The sequence below is a fragment of the Bactrocera neohumeralis genome, unplaced genomic scaffold, assembly GCF_024586455.1.
Source record: "Bactrocera neohumeralis isolate Rockhampton unplaced genomic scaffold, APGP_CSIRO_Bneo_wtdbg2-racon-allhic-juicebox.fasta_v2 cluster10, whole genome shotgun sequence".
Lineage (NCBI taxonomy): Eukaryota > Metazoa > Arthropoda > Insecta > Diptera > Tephritidae > Bactrocera > Bactrocera neohumeralis.
Window position 1 is genome coordinate 12,316,982 of NW_026089623.1, and position 24,832 is coordinate 12,341,813.

A 24,832-nucleotide genomic window follows, 5' to 3' on the forward strand; every position below is an offset into this window, starting at 1 on the left:
CTCCTAAACCACTTAAGGCATAACAACCAAATTAGCTGAGTACAAATCTTATAAGAACTTCTACTGACAGTGTGAAAATAGATTAAATCGGAAGAGAACCCCTATCACTGCCCATATAACGGAACTGGTAAAAACCACTAAAAACGCGATAAATCAATAACTGAATACGCCAGAGACATTAAATTTTACCCCCGATATGGTATAAGAGACCTTTATAAGAGCTGGTGTGAAAATTGGTTTATTGAAAATCTATAATAGTAACATATAATAGTAACATATTGCGGTATGGCCTAAAAGTCTAATTTAGGCTTAGCGCTACGTAAAGGTGCCAGAGATAAACCGTACCTGCAATCCGAGGAAGCGCGAGAGTAAACATTTTTTAAAAATATCAATGGCAGCAACTACTTTACATTACAGAATTACATAAACCAGACACATAAGCAGTCTATGGCGTAAATACTCGTACATGTACTATAGTAAAGCAGGAGAAGCAGTCAACGGTAGAGGGTCAGCTGCGAGCGTAATAACGATGCAGAATAAGCTAGATAAGTTTTTAAAGTTGTTACAATTACAATATACAAGTACTTAGGTACATATATTCATATTAATGTATTTACTAAAATATTTAGAATTCGTACAGCACCAACTGTATCATTTTAGTAGTTTTATACTAATATTATATTTAGGAATGAGCGTATTTAGTAGGAATGTTTTGAATAACGTAAATATTAATATTTTTTACTTTGGAAAACAGTGATATTGTACATTTACCGCATAATATACTAGAATACCCAGCCGACTTTATATAACCAAACATGAAATAATAATTAACAAAAATATAAAAAAATGTTTTTTTAGTTGTAAATAATCTGGTATTTACAAGACAATCAAGATCAATGAATATGATTTCCCATAGTGACAATCAAATGAAATTGAATCAGTATTAAAAAACTTTAATATACTTTGTTCTTCACTTCAATACGCTTAATTATATAATCTGTGAACCGCAAATATTCTCTTTTGTCTTGCCTGCGCATGAAGCCCAAATATATGTACGTAGTCAATATGCCATTTGTAAAAAATCAAATATTTGCGCAGGCGAAAAAAAGAGCAGACGTACCATTATTAACCAATAAGATTCGAGGAAACGAGGCATATTTTCTAAGCATTTCATAATACAAAGACATCAAATTTATTCTTAAAGAACGCGGCCCTTCCGTCAGGTGCGTTTGTTTATAACTCTGCGCTTTTTCCTGTGCGTCTGGTCAATCACAAATCGTTTTCATATGGAAATACTTCTCAAATGATCGAAGAATTTTAAACGAAATGATTTGAATAAAAAGGCTTTCAATAAAATTGGAAAAACAGCCTGGAAACTGGAAATCTTTCCATCCCCGCCTTATTTGTGTGTTGCCCAGAAATTGAAAAATTTTCTGATGTTAACTTCAAAAAGAAAAGTGACAAGTGACATTACCAACTAGTGAAATCGGAAATGGAATAAAGTATCGATATATATTGTGTAGGTAATTTTTTTATGTAAAAATATCGATATATCGGTATGATATAAAAAAAATATTTGGCCTCATCTACTTTAATCATCTTACATTACTAGATAAATACTAATCAATATACATAATTTTTAATAAATCAAGAATAACAATTAAAATATTAATTATTTATTAATCAAACCAATATTTATCTGATACATACATAAGAAAAACTCTTTGATTTACGTGCTCGGCTGTAAGCCGACTTCTGTTATTGGGTACTGCGAGATTCACAGCAGATGCCACTCTCTCTGAGGAAGCCGAGGACGCAGGCTATATCAAATACTTTAGAGCTATGTCGGAAAGGACTGTGGTAAAATGACGAGAATCAAATCAGAATTTTGTAGGATTCTCTTTTCTGGGTATTGTAGGCTGATCTAGATATTGCTTTAGTTCGCTAGGCATACCATCACTGGTTGAAGTTGAAAGTAAAAAGTTTGCTGAAGCTGCAGCAATATCTATCATAATTTTTTCATGTCCGGACCACAACGACGGCGAAGAATTTTCTGAATTTGGAATTATGGTAGTGGGAGTGGGTCTGAGTTCAGGCGAAAGTTGTCCTCTACGTCTATTTTCTAAACGTATTTCTTTTGACAGTGCGGTTATTACAGTGGAAACAGCTAGCGCTGAACTAAAATGAATACGATTAAAGCGTGGGTCTAAAATTGTTGCTTTGGCCAGATGTAAATGTCGTTCTAGTGGTTCTAGTTTAGCAATAACTAAGTTTAGCAAACTCTTCTGAACAGCAATACCAAATTCGGTGAAAGACACTGACACTGAAATGACATTTACACTTGAGTTGCACAAGTTGCCAACTTAAAAGCCAACTTTCGTCCTAAATTAAAAAGCAGGAAATCAAGTCAACCATAAACAAAAAAAAAGTTAAAAAAATTTTAGTATAAAAAAGGATTTAGAATTTTTTAGCAGCGAGTGATGTGGTCTGTTGCAGAATTTAGAAGCAGCGTGTGATGTGGTCTGTTGCAGATTTGGCATAGACCCCTCGCCTCACACTCTTGAGGCCTATGCGTCTGCGATAGGCAGTTTAGACAGTGCCCATGTGCCTGGGCCACTTGCTATCGTTGTAACGGTTGCATTTCTCTAAATATTCCACAGTGTTGTAGGCGATGTGGAGGCCGGCATAGGGGGCATCTTATACGATGCCCGTCCGAGACCGGTGATGAACGATTGCCTGTTGCCGGTGCGGTGCACGCTGGTAGCCGACTGAACGGTTGGCGTGGCTAACACTGGTGTACCTAGGTCCATGGTAATCTACTATGTATAAAGGGGATTGTTAATTATAAATCTGTCATGATTAGATATGAGCAATCGTGCCACGATATGTGGCTTGAATGGGCCATCGTATTGATCGACCATTGGGATTAGTTTTCTTTGTTAATCTTACGGAATATTATTTTTAACGGTTGGCATTAGCGTGTTTCTCGTTTTTTAACGTTTTATTTAATTAGATAATTGTATCGCGGGAACATCGGCTTGATATTTGCGGTTTGCGGTTTCGCGATCATCGGAGATTGGCAGAAAGCACAGCTTCACGAGCGGTCGGGTTAGTGTTCCGTTTTGCGTACACAGATCAACGATTTGTATGTGATCGTCGGAACCGTAATGTAGCTTTTCTATGCGGCAAAGCCGCCATTCTGTAGATGGGAGACAATCATCGTTAATAAGTACACAATCTCCAAGATTTGGCGCATTTTCTGATGTTTTCCATAGATACTTCTTGTGGAGGTCCTTTAAATAGTCTTCTTCCCATCTGCGGCTGAAATTATGATGGAGAAATTTAATTCTCTCCCATCGCTTTAATAAGTGTAGCGACTTCACGCCTGGCTCAGGTGTGGCCAGAATGGGTGCTCCTTTGAGAAAGTTCCCTGGAGTTAGGGCTGTGAGATCTGATGGATTTTGCGAGAGTGTTGTTAGTGGCCGTGAATTGAGAACGGCTTCAATGCGAATTAATAGTGTTGTAAGTTCTTCGTAATTAAATTTGTAGTTTCCAGCTACCTTCTTTAAGTAGGATTTGAAGCTTTTCACAGCTGATTCCTATAAACCACCCATATGAGGAGCTCTTGGGGGGATGATTTGCCAATAAATGCCTTGGGGAGCGTACTTATGTACAACCTCAGGGGAAACTTGTTTAATAAAGTTCACAAACTGTTTTTCTGTGGCTCTTTGAGCCCCGATAAAGGTTTTTCCATTGTCGCTCATAAGTTTGGAAGGAAAGCCGCGTCGTCCGACGAAGCGAGCAAATGCCGCGAGAAAAGCCTCTTGTGTTAGATTAGTACATAGCTCGAGGTGCACTGCTTTTGTCGTAAAAAGACAAAGACAGCCACGTAGCCTTTCATTAGTGTGGGAGACCTTAGCATGGACGCCTTTATCTGAAAAGGCCTAGCAAAATCGACACCTGCAAGAGTGAAAGGCAGAGCGAAGTTGCACCGTTCCGGTGGAAGTGCTGCCATAATCTGCGTCGTCATCTTCTGTTTATGCATAGTGCAGATATTGCACACGAAAATGCACTTTTTTATTTGAGGCTTAAGTCGGGGAATATAGAACTCTTGGCGGATTATATGTTGCATTAGGCGATGTTCCGCATGCAACATTAGTATGTGTATATATTTGAATAGCAATGTTGCAAGTCGAGACATCTCTGGTATTATTAGAGGATGGCGTTCATTATATGTCAGGCTTGAGTTGACAAGCCGACGATTAGCACGAAGCAGACCTTTCGTACCCATAAATGGATTTAGTACTAAGAGTGAGCTCTTTTTGTCAATCGGCTTCGATTCTCTTAGTAGCGGCAATGTATCGCCTTGGGAGTACAGCGTGGGTTCTCCCTTCACTCCAATTTTGAGTCGCTTGATGAAATTGAACATATGTATAAGCGATTACTCTGAGTGCTCGGGGGTATGCTGAAAATCGCTCAAGGATGTCAGTATCATCCAATGTCGTGTGAAAAGGGTCGATTTTTCGACTTCCTGGGCCAATTATGTTGCGCATGGGCGATCGTGGCCAAGAATCGGGAGATTCTGATAACCATCGAGGACCATTCCACCAAAGAGTGGTGGTTGCAAGGTGCAGAGGCTTGCACCCCCTTGTACCTAGATTGGCGGGATTGTCAGCACTGACTACATGTCGCCAATTGGCTGATCCCACTAGGTCAAGGATTTGAGACGTTCGAGTGGAAATATACATACGTCTGCCATGCATGTGGAGGTTTTTCTAACCAGGCTAATACAATTTCGGAATCAGACCAGAGATACAATTTATATTTGGTCATATTTAGATGCGTTTGCACCATGGATACTAGTTTGGCTAGTAGTAACGCACCACATAGTTTCAGTCGTTGCAGACTTATTGTTTTTAGCGGCGCCACCTTTGCCTTGGCTACTAGTAGCTGACTGGTGGTCGCTGTGTCGGATTGTGTGCGCACATAGATGGTGGCAAAATATGCCTTTTCAGAGGCATCACAGAGGCCATGTTGTTCGACTTGGTGCTCTGGAGCATAATTTATCCATCGTGGGATTTGTATCTGTGAGATATCATTCAGATTACCCTCGAACTGGGACCACTTTTCTAAACGAAGTGGTTTCACTTGTTCATTCCAGTCAGTTCCGTCTAACCACAATTCTTGTATTAGAATTTCTGCTTGTATCATAATTGGAGAAAGCCATCCTGCGGGGTCGAAAAGTTTTGCCACCGAGGATAAAATTTGCCTCTTTGTTATAGCTGGTAGTGCGGATATTGACTCATTAGTGTATGAAAACTAGTGGGATATCGCATTCTTTTGTATCCCCAAAGTTTTTGTTGTGCATTCCTTTTCGAATTAAAGGAAATTAGTGTCTAATAGATGTTCTTTAGGTATGTCCTTTAAAATATTAGGGTGGTTTGCAATTATCTTTTACAACGAAATCCTGCTGTATTGAGCGCTTGTGTCACTTGTGCTAGTGACTCGTATGCCTGTGGAAGACTGTGGCTTAAGGCGAGTGTGTGGGGAAATTCTGGCTTTCGTGGTAGTTGTATGACGCATAGGCCATTATCTAATCGAGTAGTTGTGGATTTGTAAAATCTTCACAATATCGATCTTCTGGGGTTGTGATTGATATGAGGGGGAGTTCTTCTAACTCCCAAAATTTCTTCAGTTGTGTATTGAGGTACTCTTTTGAGATTTCCTCTACTTGAGATGTTATTGTTGTGACTGGTTCCGCAACTAGTCCACTTAAGACCCACCCGAAAATGGTATTTTGCGCCAGAAGTGTTTTTGTACCTTTCTGAACACCTTCGAGAATAATTTGTTCTCATACTACTACTAATAATTAAGCAAAATAAAGCTAATAATTAAGCAAAAAACAAAAGAAATCTGTTAATCCAGAATTAAGAACAGAAAAATGTTAATAGAAATAAAGAAAATATATTCACATAGCTACATAATTATTCGTCGCTACTTCATAACAAGCGCAATTATTTGTGATTAACTGACGGTATCGTCACTGGAGATATTCATTTCAGCAATGTGGCATGAAAATAGACATGGGTTTGGGTCTGACATATTTTACAGCCATTGCAAATAATTTTCTGAGTGTGTTTGTTGTTATACCGTTGCACCAAGAGGAAAGTTCTGTAATTTCTGCACCTTGCAAGGTTTTGCAAGAGCAAGAGAATCCCCTTAATATGAGAATGGAATGGAATGGAATGTAAACAAATATCAAGTGACAAATTAGGGCCGGTAAAATATGTTTTCCAAAAACATCGATTAAACTAGAGCAGGCACCGATTATAATAAATGGAGTTTAAGTTTTCAAGTAGTTTTCAGCGAAAACTGTGTTTTCGTTTGACAGATTTTACATGGGCGAAAACACAAGCTTTCGTGCGAAAACCAGAACCAAACATGTTTTCATTGTCGGTCCGAACATAATATTATCGAATAAGGGGATTTCCCAGTTACTACTATGTATGTTCATTTCAGCAATGGTGCTATGTGTGGTAAAAGCAAACATAATTGCAAGACAGTGATTTTGAAACCGTACTAGAGTAAACAATTTTTACAAAAAAATTGTTTTTTTCAATCGTGTAACTTCAATTCCGTGTAAAAAAAGAATAGGTGTATGTGTGTGTGAACACTTTAAAATGCCAATACGTATGTATGTACTAGCTTTTTTCTACCAATTCTTAAACTTTTTTTTGTTTTATTTTGACCGTATATTCCTTTGTTTTTAATTAGCAAAATTTAAAAATTTTTAATAAATTAAAATTTTGCATTTACCGCTCCGTTTATTTTTTCGAAATTTTGTAATTATTTTCGATAAGTTGTGAAATTTTAATTTAATTTTGTGCCTTATGTACGTTATATATACCGGCATAGGCAAACTGTATGCCGTATATATGTGTGTATTATCCTGCCGAACGGATAACGCGGGAATAGAAAATCGGTGAAGTGCAGGTATGCACTTTTGTACACTTATGAATTTGTAAAATTTTTAACAATGCTGTTTATCCATACGTGTGGGTGTATGTTGCATTAATTTTGTTTCCCACTATGTTTCGTTATGTAATTTACATAGGTATGTACATATGTAAGTAGTGACTATTGTGCATATATGTATCGGGTGATTTTTTAAGAGCTTGATAACTTTTTTTAAAAAAAAACGCATAAAATTTGCAAAATCTCATCGGTTCTTTATTTGAAACGTTAGATTGGTTCATGACATTTACTTTTTGAAGATAATTTCATTTAAATGTTGACCGCGGCTGCGTCTTAGGTGGTCCATTCGGAAAGTCCAATTTTGGGCAACTTTTTCGAGCATTTCGGCCGGAATAGCCCGAATTTCTTCGGAAATGTTGTCTTCCAAAGCTGGAATAGTTGCTGGCTTATTTCTGTAGACTTTAGACTTGACGTAGCCCCACAAAAAATAGTCTAAAGGCGTTAAATCGCATGATCTTGGTGGCCAACTTACGGTTCCATTTCTTGAGATGAATTGTTCTCCGAAGTTTTCCCTCAAAATGGCCATAGAATCGCGAGCTGTGTGGCATGTAGCGCCATCTTGTTGAAACCACATGTCAACCAAGTTCAGTTCTTCCATTTTTGGCAACAAAAAGTTTGTTAGCATCGAACGATAGCGATCGCCATTCACCGTAACGTTGCGTCCAACAGCATCTTTGAAAAAATACGGTCCAATGATTCCACCAGCGTACAAACCACACCAAACAGTGCATTTTTCGGGATGCATGGGCAGTTGGCCACCAAGATCATGCGATTTAACGCCTTTAGACTATTTTTTGTGGGGCTACGTCAAGTCTAAAGTCTACAGAAATAAGCCAGCAACTATTCCAGCTTTGGAAGACAACATTTCCGAAGAAATTCGGGCTATTCCGGCCGAAATGCTCGAAAAAGTTGCCCAAAATTGGACTTTCCGAATGGACCACCTAAGACGCAGCCGCGGTCAACATTTAAATGAAATTATCTTCAAAAAGTAAATGTCATGAACCAATCTAACGTTTCAAATAAAGAACCGATGAGATTTTGCAAATTTTATGCGTTTTTTTTTAAAAAAAAAAGTTATCAAGCTCTTAAAAAATCACCCGATATGTTTGGTTTTGTTATTTTTCTTTTCTCTTTTAATTTTCGCAATTGCCCCAACTTACTTTTTGTGCAATCCTGCTTAGACCGGTTTGAGTATAAGGAGTATTGCCGGAAAATGTTGTCAAGTGAATACTTGAAATTTTTTTTTATAGATATTGAGTGCCTTTTATCAGATATGTATATGCTAGTATATATATAATTATATATTATACTATATACTGTTCATACATACATTTGGACGTACGTAAGTAATGTACCAAACTGTTTTCGGTTTCCCGGAAATCAACCGTGAGTTCAATCAGTTTGGTAGCAACCGTTCTATTAAAATGAACAGGATAGTACACACTTTTTAGAAAGATAAGCTGTAACTTTCAACATACATATGTATATGCAAATAAGTACAAATTATTTAAAAAAATAGATGGAGTCGATACACTCACTTTGTGCCAATTCAATGGTCTTTGAGGGCTTTATATACGGTTAAGATATGGAGGGTAGTATATGCCACTGCGTCCAATTTAATTCCCCTCTGTTTCCTTTCCTTTTGTTTCCTTGTTCCGTAGGTGCAAATTTCCCTTCGTTGGTTGGCTTTCCTTTGTTGGTTGGTTTTTTTGGTTTTTATTTTTATTATTATTATTATTCTTTTTAAATTTTTTGTTTCAGGTTTATTAATGTTTAATTCCACAGTTTATTAGGTTTTTTCACATAGATTAGATTTTATACATATACTATGTATGTTAAGCTTCGCTCCAGTTAATTCATATATGTACTTATGAATGGTTAAAAAATATATATTTTCTTTTGCAGAATACGATCTTTATTCTTAGAAATTCACATACTTAATGAACATGTTTTTATATTATGCTATGGGTTATATATTATTCGTTAAACTGATAACATATTCATGTTTTGTTGCTTAGGTCTAAAGTCTAATTTTATTATTTGTTGTAAACAAGTGCTTATCATGCGGCCTATGCATGCCTTGCATTAGGGTATGGTGTGGTATGAGTTCAAAGTCTTGTGTTTGATATTTGATTAGGGCAGAACTGGCTTTATCAGCGTTTTTCTTATACTTGTGCATATGTGTCGTTGATACCGGTATTAACTCACCGTGTGGATGTTTTTATGATAAATTGTATTTCGCGCCCGGTTTTTTAGTTTTGAGTACTGTACTGTATGTACTAAATATATTTATATGTGTTTTGTATTTTTATACTCTCGCAACAATGTTGCTAACGAGAGTATTATAGTTTTGTTCACATAACGGTTGTTTGTAAGTCCTAAAACTAAAAGAGTCAGATATAGGGTTATACATATATACCAAAGTGATCAGGGTGACGAGTAGAGTCGAAATCCGGATGTCTGTCTGTCCGTCCGTCCGTCTGTCCGTCCGTCCGTCCGTGCAAGCTGTAACTTGAGTAAAAATTGAGATATCATGATGAAACTTGGTACACGTATAAGAAGGTTAAGTTCGAAGATGGGCAAAATCGGCCCACTGCCACGCCCACAAAATGGCGGAAACCGAAAACCTATAAAGTGTCATAACTAAGCCATAAATAAAGATATTAAAGTGAAATTTGGCACAAAGGATCGCATTAGGGAGGGGCATATTTGGACGCAATTGTTTTGGAAAAGTGGGCGTGGCCCCGCCCCCTACTAAGTTTTTTGTACATATCTCGGAAACTACTATAGCTATGTCAACCAAAGTCTACAGAGTCGTTTTCTTCAGGCATTTCCATATTCAGTTCAAAAATGGAAGAAATCGGATAATAACCACGCCCACCTCCCATACAAAGGTTATGTTGAAAATCACTAAAAGTGCGTTAACCGACTAACAAAAAACGTCAGAAACACTAAATTTTACGGAAGAAGTGGCAGAAGGAAGCTGCACCCAGGCTTTTTTTTTAAATTTTAAATGGGCGTGGCGCCGCCCACTTATGGACCAAGAACCATATCTCAGAAGCTACTAGACCGATTTTAATGACATTCGGTATATAATATTTTCTTAACACCCTGATGACATGTACGAAATATGGGTGAAATCGGTTCACAACCACGCCTTCTTCCAATATAAAGCTATTTTGAATTCCATCTGATGCCTTCTCTGTATAATACGAGTATAAACATTAGGAACCAATGATGATAGCGGAATAAAACTTTACAAAAATACGGTATTTGAAAAATATGTAAATGACGTATTATGAAATCTCGATTATCACTTTACCATGCGAGAGTATAAAATGTTCGGTGACACCCGAACTTAGCCCTTCCTTACTTTTTTTTTTTATTTTGATTTGGGAACCAGAACACGGAACTGTTTCGTGTTGTTTTTATACTCTCGCAACAAAGTTGCTAAGGAAAGTATTATAGTTTTGTTCACATAACGGTTGTTTGTAAGTCCTAAAACTAAAATAGTCAGATATAGGGTTATATATACCAAAGTGATCAGGGTGACGAGTAGAGTCGAAATCCGGATGTCTGTCTGTCCGTCCGTCCGTCCGTGCAAGCTGTATCTTGAGTAAAAATTGAGATATCATGATGAAACTTGGTACACGTATTTCTTGGCTCCATAAGAAGGTTCAGTTGGAAGATGGGCAAAATCGGCCCACTGCCACGCCCAACAAATGGGCGAAAACCGAAAACTTATAAAGTGTCATAACTAAACCATAAATACAGATATTAAAGTGAAATTTGACACGAAGGATCGCAATAGGAAGAGGCATATTTGGATGCAATTTTTTTGGAAAAGTGGGCATGGCCCCGCCCCTACTAAGTTTTTTGTACATATCTCGGAAACTACTATAGCTATGTCAACCAAAGTCTACAGAGTCGTTTCCTTCAGGCATTTCCATATACAGTTCAAAAATGGAAGAAATCGGATAATAACCACGCCCACCTGCCATACAAAGATTATGTTGAAAATCACTAAAAATGCGTTAACCGACTAACAAAAAACGTCAGAAACACTAAATTTTACTGAAGAAATGGCAGAAGGAAGCTGCACCCTGGCTTTTTTTTTAAATTGAAAATGGGCGTGGCGTCGCCCACTTATGGACCAAAAACAATATCTCAGGAACTACTAGACCAATCTCAATGAAATTTGGTATATAATATTTTCTTAACACCCTGTTAACATGTACGAAATGTGGGTGAAATCGACTAACAACCACGCCTTCTTACAATATAACGCTATTTTGAATTCCATCTGATGCCTTCTCTGTATACTATATACATTAGGAACCAATGATGATAGCGGAATAAAACTTTACACAAATACGGTATTTGAAAAGTATGTAAATGGCGGATAATGAAATCTCGATTATCACTTTATCATGCGAGAGTATAAAATGTTCGGTGACACCCGAACTTAGCCTTTCCTTACTTGTTATATATTTTTTTCTTCAAAATTGTTTCTTTTTTTTGCATATGTATATGTTTGATTAGGGTACCACTTCACTTTTACCCTGGTGACACTTACCACTTCCACTTCTTTAAATGAAACACCCGGTTAATTTATAAGGCTAATTCAATGTTGATTTAAGATTTAATTGGATTTTTTTAATTGCGATTTTCCAATTTTAACAAACAGGGAAAATAAGGGGTAATTATGAGTTAATTTTAATTCGAGTTTCAACAAAATTGTGGAATCACAAGTTGATTTTAATTCGATTATTTAAGTTACAAATGGGCGGAACTATATTGATCTTTACGGCGATCGAAAAGGCGAGAGGATCACAGCGGCGACGTACTTCGAGGACTAACCAAACGAAAATTGACGAAACTGTGACGATGACCCTTTTGACCAGTGTGGTATGTGCTTGCGTGTGTGGATGTGCTCTCGCGAGTTAATTTTTCTTCTTCTTCTTAATTGGCATAGACACCGCTTACGCGATTATAGCCGAGTTAACAACAGCGCGCCAGTCGTTTCTTCTTTTCGCTGCGTGGCGCTAATTGGATATTCCAAGCGAAGCCAGGTCCTTCTCCACTTGGTCCTTCCAACGGAGTGGAGGTCTTCCTCTTCCTCTGCTTCCCCCGGCGGGTACTGCGTCGAATACTTTCAGAGCTGGAGTGTTTTCATCCATCCGGACAACATGACCTAGCCAGCGTAGCCGCTGTCTTTTAATTCGCTGAACTATGTCAATGTCGTCATATATCTCGTACAGCTCATCGTTCCACCGGATGCGATATTCGCCGTGGCCAATGCGCAAAGGACCATAAATCTTTCGCAGAATTTTTCTCTCGAAAACTCGTAACGTCGACTCATCGGTTGCTGTCATCGCCCAAGCCTCTGCACCATATAGCAGGACGGGAATTATGAGCGACTTATAGAGTTTAGCTTTTGTTCGTCGAGAGAGGACTTTACTTTTCAATTGCCTACTCAGTCCGAAGTAGCACCTGTTGGCAAGAGCAATCCTGCGTTGGCTTTCCAGGCTGACATTATTAGTGGTGTTAATGCTGGTTCCTAAATAGACGAAATTATCTACAACTTCAAAGTTATGACTGTCAACAGTGACGTGAGAGCCAAGTCGCGAGTGCGGCGACTGTTTGTTTGATGACAGGAGATATTTCGTTTTGCCCTCGTTCACTACCAGACCCATTTTCTGTACTTCCTTGTCCAGCCTAGAGAAAGCAGAACTAACGGCGCGGATGTTGAGGCCGATGATATCAATATCGTCGGCATACGCCAGCAGCTGTACACTCTTATAGAAGATGGTACCTTCTCTGTTTAGTTCTGCAGCTCGAACTATTTTCTCCAGAAGCAGGTTGAAGAAGTCACACGATAGGGAGTCGCCTTGTCTGAAACCTCGTTTGGTATCGAACGGCTCGGAGAGGTCCTTCCCGATCCTGACGGAGCTTTTCGTGTTGCTCAGCGTCAACTTACATAGCCGTATTAGTTTTGCGGGGATACCAAATTCAGACATCGCGGCATAAAGGCAGCTCCTTTTCGATCTGTCGAAAGCAGCTTTGAAATCGACGAAGAGGTGGTGTGTGTCGATTCTCCTTTCACGGGTCTTTTCCAAGATTTGGCGCATGGCGAATATCTGGTCGGTTGTTGATTTTCCAGGTCTAAAGCCACACTGATAAGGTCCAATCAGTTTGTTGACGGTGGACTTTAATCTTTCACACAATACGCTCGATAGAACCTTATATGCGATGTTGAGCAGGCTAATCCCACGGTAGTTGGCGCAGATTGTGGGGTCTCCTTTTTTATGGATTGGGCATAGCACACTTAAATTCCAATCGTTGGGCACGCTTTCGTCCGACCATATTTTACAAAGAAGCTGATGCATGCTCCCTATTAGTTCTTCGCCGCCGTGTTTGAATAGCTCGGCCGGCAATCCGTCGGCCCCTGCCGCTTTGTTGTTCTTGAGGCGGGCAATTGCTATTCGAACTTCTTCATGGTCGGGTAATGGAACGTCTGCTCCATCGTCATCGATTGGGGAATCGGGTTCTCATTCTCCTGGTGTTGTGCGTTCACTGCCATTCAGCAGGCTGGAGAAGTGTTCCCTCCATAATTTAAGTATGCTCTGGGCATCAGTGACTAGATCACCTTTGGGGGTTCTACAAGAATATGCTCCGGTTTTGAAACCTTCTGTAAGCCACCGCATTTTTTCGTAGAATTTTCGAGCATTACCCCTGTCGGCAAGCTTATCAAGCTCTTCGTACTCACGCATTTCGGCCTCTTTCTTCTTCTGTCTGCAAATGCGTCTCGCTTCCCTCTTCAACTCTCGGTATCTATCCCATCCCGCACGTGTAGTGGTCGATCGTAACGTTGCGAGGTAGGCAGCCGGTTTTCTCTCCGCTGCGACACGGCACTCTTCGTCGTACCAGCTGTTCTTTTGCTCTTTCCGAAAACCAATGGTTTCGGTTGCAGCTGTAAGTATGGAATTTGAAATGCCGTCCCACAGTTCCCCTATACCGAGTTGTTGACTAGTGCTCTCAGAGAGCAGGAGTGCAAGCCGAGTAGAAAATCGTTCGGCAGTCTGTTGTGATTGCAGCTTTTCGACGTCGAACCTTCCTTGTGTTTGTTGGCGTGCGTTTTTTGCTGCACAGAGGCGAGTGCGAATCTTAGCTGCAACAAGATAGTGGTCCGAGTCGATGTTAGGACCTCGGAGCGCACGCACATCTAAAACACTGGAGACGTGTCTTCCATCTATCACAACATGATCGATCTGGTTGGTAGTTTTTCGATCCGGAGACAGCCAGGTAGCTTGATGAATCTTCTTATGCTGGAATCTAGTACTACAGATAACCATATTTCGGCCTCTTTCTTCTTCTGTCTGCAAATGCGTCTCGCTTCCCTCTTCAACTCTCGGTATCTATCCCATCCCGCACGTGTAGTGGTCGATCGTAACGTTGCGAGGTAGGCAGCAGCCCGGCGAAGTCAACCAGCCTCAACCCATTTGGGGATGTTTCGTCGTGGAGGCTGAATTTACCGACCGTAGTGCAAAATATACCTTCTTTGCCCACCCTGGCGTTAAAGTCGCCAAGCACGATTTTGACATCGTGGCGGGGGCAGCTCTCATAAGCGCGCTCCAAGCGCTCATAGAAGGTGTCTTTGGTCACATCGTCCTTCTCTCCCGTCGGGGAGTGGGCGCAAATCAGCGATATGTTGAAGAACCTCGCTTTGATGCGGATTGTGGCTAGACGTTCATTCACCGGAGTGAATGATAGTACTCGGCGACGGAGTCTCTCTCCCACCCCGCTCCTTTATATGGCCACTGTAGTAAATGTCACAAGGACCTACTCGTCTCTGTCCTTGTCCCGTCCATCGCATTTCTTGGACGGCGGTGATGTCAGCCTTTATTTTTGCGAGGACATCAACCAGCTGGGCAGCGGCACCTTCCCAATTAAGGGTCCGGACATTCCAGGTGCATGCCCTCAAATCGTAGTCCTTATTCCTTTTGCCATGGTCGTCATCAAAAGGGGGGTCTCTCATTCGAGGCTGTTTCAACGTTTTCATTGGTATTGTTTTTTTTTTACGTGGCGGGTCCCAAGCCCAGCGCTCAACCCTTGTAGGGAATGTTTCGCCTTCTCACTTTAGCTCGCCTTCGAACGGATGTTCTTAGGCTACCCAGAGGATACTTGGTCAAAGACCGGAAGTAGTGAGCTGCTTGAGCCATGTGTAAAAGAATCGTTTCTGGCCACTCCCAAGTGAATGGCGATCAGAGAACTTTCCTCACTTGCGTGAACTTCTACACATGACTCCATCCTCCATTTATTTTTTTACATTAAGTAAAAATGAGTCAAAATAATGTATTAAGAGCTACACCGAAATGTGTACTCTTTATTTATACTCTTAAGACTAACTAATTACATACATAGGTCATACTTCTATTTATACTAACTAGTATGTTTACTTATTACTAGTTGACAGTTTGTTAAGATACTGATTATTATTATTATTTGTTTATTATTATTTGTTTAGGTTTGTTTACATATATATTGTTTGCTTAGATACATTTGCCTTGTTTTAAGATAAGGTTGTTGTGGTATTCAAACTTAATGTTGTTTTGATACTTGTTTGTTTAGGATTGTTTGTTGTAGTGATAGTGCATTTCAATTTTTCCAACTCAAGGTTGTTTTGATGCATTCTGTTTACTGAAACAAAAGGTTGTTTTGATGTTTGTTACTTGGCTTGGTATTGTTCCACCTTTTCAGGAATTGTCGCTGTCCGCTGTTCCAGGGTCCGTTGTGAATTTTGCTGAATTCGCCGCTGTCCGTTTTTTCAGGATCTGCTTTTCGTTCATTCTGGAAGTATTGTCCGCCGTTATCGGACTTATACTTACATCCATTGCCATTTGTTTTTGCACTTTTTGCAGCCATTTAGTGCTGGAAGTCCTACTTCCTATTGTGAATTTTTTTGATGTATTCCTTTCGGAATCAAATCTGACGTTTTGGATAGCAAATAAATTTGCCATCCCGGTTGAGCTCCCAGTTAATTTTTACGTTAAGTAAAAATAAGTCAAAAGAATATATTTTGAGCTGCACCGAAATGTGTACTCTTTATTTATACTCTTAAGACTAACTTATTACATAGGTCTTACTTCTATTTATACTAACTAGTATGTTTACTTATTACTAGTAGATAATTTGCTAAGATACAGATTATATTATTTGTTTAGGTTTGTTTACATATATATTGTTTGCTTAGATATATTTGCTTTGTTTAAAGATAAGGTTGCTGTGGTATTCAAACTCAATGTTGTTTTGATACTTGTTTGTTTATGATTGTTTGTTGTGGTGATAGTGCATTTAAATTGTTTCAACTCAAGGTTGTTTTGATGCATTCTGTTTACTGAAACAAAAGGTGGTTTTGATGTTTGTTACTACTATAAAGAATACATTCCTTAACTCGCGTGTGGGTGGTGTTGATGTGTGGGTCCTGTGGTATGTGGTGTAAGTTCGGATGCTACCGAACATTTTATACTATTGCAACTTGCACGAATCAAAGCCAGCGGATACCTCAAGACCAACGTCAATCAGATGATCTGAATCCGAGCAAGTTTATATATGCATATACTACATAATTTAGACCGATTCTTGATATCAGGTTTCTGAGAAAAACGAAAATCAATATATCTAGTATATGGGAGTTGGAATAAATCGACTCGATTTTATCTATTTTTACCAATACTACAGTTAACATGCCACTTACTAAAAAAATGTTCCCTGATATTAGTTATATGGAGACATAGATACACTGTTAGAATCAAAAGATGCTCTCTCAATTTTGTTAAAATAGCTAACATATTGGCCGATATATGCGGTATAAAATCACCGGAATTTCGAAAATTTTTATAGTTATTAGGTAGAAAAATTTACCCGATTCAACCCAATTTTGATACACAGAGATAATTTTATCAACAATAGATTTTCTCTGAAGTTTAATTGTGTATCCCATACATTGATCGATATTTCCAATCAAAAGTCAACTATAAATACAGGGGTCAACACATTCGCTACCTAGGGGCTTGAACATTTTTGGCAGGCTGTTTACAATTGATGGTTATAAGGTGCCATAATCTAAAGACATTATTCGTGCAAAGTTGCAGCCCTTTGCAATAATTGCTTCTTGATTTGTGTACTGGATAGTGAAACAATAAAATGGATTTCAAAATACTATACCATACTTGAATATAGTACAATGGTATTCGCTATACTTCTATCTTAGCGCCCATTTTCGCACTGTCATATAAGAATTTGATAATAATGACACGTACTAAAGTTAGTCAAAATCGGTTCGTAAGTTCCCGAAATATGTGATTTTACGCCCATTGTCCAATCTTTCCACCGGTTCCCATAAAGCCCTTTCATACCATCTCATTTTCTTGGGCGTAATCAGTTATTAAATTTATCTCGCTTTTAGTAGTTTTTAACAGTACCGTTATATGGAGAATGAGCAGGGTTATCTTCCGTTTTCATCAATTTTCACACTGTCGGCAGTAATTCTTATAAGATTTGTACTCAGCAAATTTGGTTGTTGTAGCTTTAGTGGATTAGAAGATATGCATACTAAACCTGTTAGAGGCCGAGCCATGCCCACTTTTTAAACTTTTTTTTCACAAGAGTCATTTCTTACTCGCCCGGGACCAATATGGTTATCTGTAGTACTAGATTCCAACACAAGAAAATTCATCAAGCCACCTGGCCGTCTCCGGATCGCAAAACCACCAACCAGATCGATCATGTTGTGATAAACGGAAGACACGTCTCCAGTGTTTTAGACGTGCGTGGGCTCCGAGGTCCTAACATCGACTCAGATCACTACCTTGTTGCAGCCAAGACTCGCACCCGCCTCTGTGCAGAAAACGCACATCAACAAACACAAGTACGGTTCGACGTCGAGAAACTCCAATCACAAGAGACAGCAAGCCTGCTCTCTGAGAGCATTCGTCAACAACTCGGTATAAGGGAACTGTGGGACGGCATTTCAAACTCCTTACGTACAGCTGCTACTGAAAATATTTTTTCGGAAAATGCAAAGAACAGCTGGTACGACGAGGAGTGCCGTGTCACAGCGGAGAGAAAACAGACTGCCTACCTCGCAACGTTACGATCGACCACTACGTGGGATGCGATAAATACCGAGGCTTGAAAAGGGAAGCGAGACCCTTTTGCTGGCAGAAAAAGAAAAAGGCCGAAATGCGTGAGTATAAAGAGCTTGACAGCTGGCCGACAGGGGTAACGCTCGAAAATTCTACGAAAAGATGCGGAGGCTAACAGAAGGTTTCAAGACCGGGACATACTCTTGTAGAACCTCCAAAGGTGATTTAGTGACCGATGCCTAGAGCATACTAAAATTATGAAGGGAGCACTTCTCCAGCCTGCTGAGTGGAAGTAAATGTATAACACCAGGAGAAGGCGAATCCGATTCCCCAACCGATGACGATGAAGCAGACGTTCCATTGCCCGATCATGAAGTAGTTCGAATAGCAATTACCCGCCTGAAGAACAACAAAGCGGCGGGGGCCGATGGATTGCCGGCCAGACGTTCCATTACCCGACCATGAAGAAGTTTGAATAGCAATTACCCGCCTGAAGAACAACAAAGCGGCGGGGGCCAATGGATATGCCGGTCGAGCTATTCAAACACGGCGGCGAAGAACTGATAAGGAGCATGCATCAACTTCTTTGTAAAATATGGTCTTACAAAAGCATGCCCAACGATTGAAATTTAAGTGTGCTCTGCCCAACTTTGAATCTGCTCTAACTACCGTGGGATAAGCCTCCTCAACATCGTGTATAAGGTTCTATCGAGCGTATTGCGTGAAAGATTAAAGCCCACCGTCAACAAACTGATTGGACCTTATCAGTGTGGCTTCAGACCTGGCAAATCAACAACTGACCACATATCCACCATGCGCCAAATTTTGGAACAGACCCGTGAAAGGAGAATCGGCACACACCGCCTCTTCGTCGATTTCAAAGCTGCTTTCGACAGCACAGAAAGGAGTTGCCTTTATGCCGCGATGTCTGAATTTGGTATCCCCGCAAAACTAACACGGCTGTGTAAACTGACATTGAGCAACACGAAAAGTTCCGTCAGGATCGGGAAGGAGCTCTCCGAGCCGTTCGATACCAAAACGAGGTTTCAGAGAAGGTGACTCCCTATCGTGCGACTTCTTCAATCTGCTTCTGGATTGTGGATAATTTCGCCTATATTGGAACCAGTAAAAACACTACCAAAAATATCAGCCTGGAAATCCAAAGCAGGATATCTCTTGCCATTAGATGCTACTTCGGACTGAGTAGGCAATTGAGAAGCAAAGTCCTATCTCGACGAACAAAAACCAAACTCTATAAGTCACTCATAATTCCCGTCCTGCTATATGGTGCAGAGGCCTGGACGATGACAAAAACTGATGAGTCGGCGTTGCGAGTTTTCGAGAGAAAAGTTTTGCCAAAGATTTATGGTCCTTTGCGCGTTGGCCACGGCAAATACCACATTCGATGGAACGATGAGCTGTATGAGATATACATATGATGACATTTACATCGTCCAGCGATTTAAAAGACGCTGGCTAAGTCATGCTGGTCGAATGGACGAAAGCACTCCAGCTCTGAAAGTATTCAACGCAGTACCCGCCGGGGGAAGCAGAGGAAGAGGAAGACCTCCGCGACTGGCACACTGTTGTTAACTTGGCTATAATCGCGTAAGCGGTGTCTACTGCAGTAAAGAAGAAGAAGGAACTCATATACCAAGTTTCATTGAGATATCTCAATTTTACTCAAATTACAGCTTGCATGGACGGACGGACGGACAGTTAGACAATCAACTGACATTTCAATTTTTCTCGTCGCCCTGATCATTTATATAAATTATTTTTAGGCACTAGTGCGCTTTATTCAGGCTCGATCAGAACTGAACTCTAAAACATTCTTACTCTTAAGTCTAAAGGCCTAACTATAATGTGCATAAGCTGCCGATGTTACTGTCAAAAAATTAACGAAAAGCCTGTCAAATGCATAACGAACGCAGAGTAGACATTTGAATGACTATAATGTGCTTACATGCATAAGAAGAAAGTGTCAATAAGCAATTTGTGTTTTGGTTTTCTTTCGTTTGAATTTTGCAAAAATGAACAGAAAGTTAAAATATTTAAAAACAATAAAAATCCTTACGTCTGTTTTAGACGGAATACGCATATTGACAGAAATTAGTGAAATTACAAAAAAAAAGAGTTCGGTCGTGTTCAGTGAGGGAAATAAACAGAAAGGGGAAGAAGGATGGTTACTTTGTACGATTCCTGGAAATGAAGAGGATTGACCACGCTGATTTTTTTATATACACGCGAATGACGCCACAAGTATATGGGCTTTTGCTTACTCTTGTTGAGCCCTTTTTAAAAAAGAATTCGTTGAGGGAGCCTGTGCAACCGGAATGTCGATTAGCTTTGACATTACAGTAAGTTTGTTCATTTTAATATATTTTTATTATGTGTTATTCTTTTTTCTGTTTCTTAAAGATATTTGTCACAAGGAACTTCGTTTCAATCGTTGGCATGGTCATTTCAACTGGGGAAGGAAACGGTTAGGCGCATTGTTCTGGAGACAGCTGAAGTCCTTTGGACAAAGTTAGGCGCTGTTTACGTATCTGAGCCTAATGAAGAAGATTTCAAGCAAATTTCTCAAGACTTCTGGGAACTGTGGAATATGCCCAACTGTGTTGGATCTATTAATGGGAAGCATATCGCTATTCGATGCCCACCTAAAAGCGGTAGTCAATTTTTCTGCTACAAAAATTTTTTTTCTATTGTATCGTTAGCAGTGTGTGATGCCCGATATCGGTTTACCTATATAGATATTGGTGCATATGGAAGTCAGAGTGATGGTGGTGAGGACTTTTATAATTGTGCATTTGTTTTTTTTTATTAATATTATTGTTTCTTTTTACATGTAAAGGTATTTTTCAAGTGAGTCGATTGGGAAAGAGGTTATTAGATCATAAACTTCCCATCCCTCCAGCGAAAAACTTACCAAATACGCAACTGAAAACTCCACACTTCTTCGTTGGTGATGCTGCCTTTCCTTTAGGGACAAATTTAATGCGCCCATACCCTGGGGGAATGCTACCAAATGAAAAAGAGGTGTTTAATAAAAGGTTATCAAGAGCTCGTCGTACAATTGAAAACTCTTTTGGAATACTAGTAGCGCGTTGGCGAGTTTTACTAACAACATTACATGTATTTCCTGAAAATGCAGAAAAAATTGTTTTAGCGTGCGTTGCCTTACATAATTTTGTTATGTTTAACAACGTTAATGCATCTTCGTATATTGCAAGCAACTATGCTGATTGGGAGGACTCTAATGGTGATTTTCATGACGGTTTATGGCGTAGAGAAGTTGAAAGTAATATCCCATCGATTATGCAATCTTCCAATTTGCATCATTACGGTGGAAGAAGTTCTTTGGAAATTAGAAATAACTTATGCAGTTTTTTTAACACTTTTTAAAACATATTCTAAAATCACATATCTAACATCATTTCGAACTTGTTTATTTCTTTTTTAATAAAACTAAATGGAGTTTAATTAAATTCATTCAATTGTTTTTATTATAAATTAAAAGAAAAATACTTCAGGAACAATTACTCAAAAGAGTTCAGGTACATGCATTTTATGCATCTTTTTATAAAAAATATTTTTGTTATTATAAATATAAAATATACTAAAAAAATCAGTGCTCCAAGCGTTTTAAAAAATAAGGAAATCATGTTGAATTCTTTTCAATTTCATTTTTGCCTATTTTCGCGACGTAAGCGATATAATTCTGATATCATTTTTTCTTGGAAACTGTCTTTGACCGACACTGGCAGGTCTTGCATCAGACACAAAACCGTCGTCATAAAGGCCTCATCAGTTTCACTTCTTTCAGCCGGCGCCGCTATCTGCTTTTCTATGTTCTCCATTGTTGCGCCAAGTTTCTGGTAGAGACTTTCAAGGGAGAGACTTTTTTGTTTCTTCGGAGGTGGCGATGAAATTTCATTTACACTATCACACGTAGATGAATCCAATATAGAGTCTGCATTTGCTTCTGCATTATCACGAGTGCTGCACAATGAAAAAGTTATATTTAAAAACATTAAAATTTATACAAAGTACCTACCGACGCGGTGGGACGGAGTCTTTTAGAAACATCATGGGTTTTAAAAAACGCCATTCCTCTAAGTAGCTCATTCCGCTTCCTGATGGAGCTTCTAACCTTTTTATTTCTTTACAGAAGCGCTCCCGGAGTAGCTTCCATCTATGTTTGCATTCTGGATCTTTTAATTGAAACGAACATAAAAAATATATAATACAAAAATATATATTTCTATAACAGTGTTAATACATACCACTTTTACCGCATAGTTCTGCGATTGCTTTCCACGCTTTGTCTTTATTTACGCGATTGAAATAAAAGGCATTTTTTTTCTCGTACAAACATTTATATTTTTCCACACTCTCTATTAAATTTTGTATAAAACACTCGTCGTCCTCCATATTCAAATATACAATGATTTTATCTGTTGACAAAACACTCTTCTTCCTTTTCGTTTTCAAATTCAAAATGATGTATCAGTTGACAAAAAGCGAAAACAGCTGATTCCGTACGGAAAGTGCGATCAGTTTCGCACTTTGCTTAAGCAAATGACATTTGGAAAAACTTAACGAAACTTGATGTAAAGTACATTATAGATGCAACATACAATTTGTGTGTATTCGGACAGTTGCTTACGCTGGCTTAAGCTAGCTTAAGCCGTCCTCACTGCCGCTGCCGTCGTCGCTGCTGTCGTCTCTGTCGTTGCTATGTTTTGTCAGATGCAGTGTCAGCGAATCCCACGATTACGCCGACTTGCGTGTATTGTAAGTCGTCGCTTGTTTGCGCTATATTTGTGCTACGCCAGCGGATCCCACGGTTACGGTAGCTTGTGTGTATCGTTTGTTGTTGCTTGTCGTTGGATCATAACTCGGGCCGTTGGTCATGGATTGGGGTGGTGTTAATGTTCAGCATTGCTTGAAACGGATGTTAGGCAGACAATGCTGACTTGGTTTTTGGTGGTTTGCGTTTCGAGTTAACTCCTCCCTTCCTAAGTAGGAATCGTCCCCGATTCTCTCGGTGACCTCTCTTACTAAGACATTCATTGCCTTTTTCCCGGTGTGTTTTTATACTCTCGCAACAATGTTGCTAAGGAGAGTATTATAGTTTTGTTCACATAACGGTTGTTTGTAAGTCCTAAAACTAAAAGAGTCAGATATAGGGTTATGTATACCAAAGTGATCAGGGTGACGAGTAGAGTCAAAATCCGGATGTCTGTCTGTCCGTCCATCTGTCCGTCCGCCTGTCCGTCCGTCTGTTCGTCCGCCTGTCCGTCCGTCTGTCCGTCCGTCCGTGCAAGCTGTAACTTGAGTAAAAATTGAGATATCTTGATGAAACTTGGTACACGTATTCCTTGGCTCCATAAGAAGGTTAAGTTCGAAGATGGGCAAAATCGGCCCACTGCCACGCCCACAAAATGGCGGAAACCGAAAACCTATAAAGTGTCATAACTAAGCCATAAATAAAGATATTAAAGTGAAATTTGGCACAAAGGATCCCATTAGGGAGGGGCATATTTGGCCGCAATTGTTTTGGAAAAGTGGGCGTGGCCCCGCCCCCTACTAAGTTTTTTGTACAAATCTCGGAAACTACTATAGCTATGTCAACCAAAGTCTACAGAGTCGTTTTCTTCAGGCATTTCCATATACAGTTCAAAAATGGAAGAAATCGGATAATAACCACGCCCACCTCCCATACAAAGGTTATGTTGAAAATCACTAAAAGTGCGTTAACCGACTAACAAAAAACGTCAGAAACACTAAATTTTACGGAAGAAGTGGCAGAAGGAAGCTGCACCCAGGCTTTTTTTTTAAATTTTAAATGGGCGTGGCGCCGCCCACTTATGGACCAAGAACCATATCTCAGAAGCTACTAGACCGATTTTAATGACATTCGGTATATAATATTTTCTTAACACCCTGCTGACATGTACGAAATATAGGTGAAATCGGTTCACAACCACGCCTTCTTCCAATATAACGCTATTTTGAATTCCATCTGATGCCTTTTCTGTATATTACGAGTATATACATTAGGAACCAATGATGATAGCGGAATAAAACTTTACAAAACAAGTAAGGAAGGGCTAAGTTCGGGTGTCACCGAACATTTTATACTTTCGCATGGTAAAGTGATAATCGAGATTTCATAATACGTCATTTACATATTTTTCATATACCGTATTTTTGAACTGTATATGGAAATGCCTAAAGAAAACGACTCTGTAGACTTTGGTTGACATAGCTATAGTAGTTTCCGAGATTTGTACAAAAAACTTAGTAGGGGGCGGGGCCACGCCCACTTTTCCAAAACAATTGCGGCCAAATATGCCCCTCCCTAATACGATCCTTTGTGCCAAATTTCACTTTAATATCTTTATTTATGGCTTAGTTATGACACTTTATAGGTTTTCGGTTTCCGCCATTTTGTGGGCGTGGTAGTGGGCCGATTTTGCCCATCTTCGAACTTAACCTTCTTATGGAGCCAAGGAATACGTGTACAAAGTTTCATCATGATATCTCAATTTTTACTCAAGTTACAGCTTGCACGGACGGACGGACAGACGGACGGACGGACGGACGGACAGACGGACGGACGGACAGACAGACATCCGGAT

General features: G+C 39.5%; 2 protein-coding genes across 7 annotated transcripts in view; one reads left to right on the forward strand and one right to left on the reverse strand.

Moving 5' to 3' along the window:
* Positions 1-21,677, forward strand: part of LOC126765271 (uncharacterized) — a 49,509-nt gene extending 27,832 nt beyond the window's left edge. Inside the window, exons 2-4 of one of the 2 annotated variants that reach the window (XM_050482980.1) lie at positions 20,271-20,542; positions 20,604-20,971; positions 21,040-21,677. In XM_050482980.1, the coding sequence (XP_050338937.1) occupies positions 20,391-20,542; positions 20,604-20,971; positions 21,040-21,590 (1,071 nt within the window). In that variant the 5' untranslated portion in view covers positions 20,271-20,390 and the 3' untranslated portion in view covers positions 21,591-21,677. Of the gene's footprint in view, positions 1-16,307; positions 20,543-20,603; positions 20,972-21,039 lie in introns of those variants that run through there. The other variant, XM_050482979.1, reaches the window with a different exon arrangement.
* The window catches only part of LOC126765264 (piggyBac transposable element-derived protein 4-like), a 102,126-nt gene that overhangs the window by 51,315 nt on the left and 25,979 nt on the right, over positions 1-24,832 (reverse strand). Inside the window, exon 3 of one of the 5 annotated variants that reach the window (XR_007668324.1) lies at positions 9,041-9,419. The exons of 2 other annotated variants lie outside the window; for them this stretch is intronic. The gene's annotated coding sequence lies outside the window, so the exon portion shown is untranslated. Of the gene's footprint in view, positions 1-9,040; positions 9,420-9,917; positions 10,540-22,930; positions 23,359-24,832 lie in introns of those variants that run through there. 2 more of the 5 variants (XR_007668325.1, XR_007668323.1) reach the window with 2 other exon arrangements.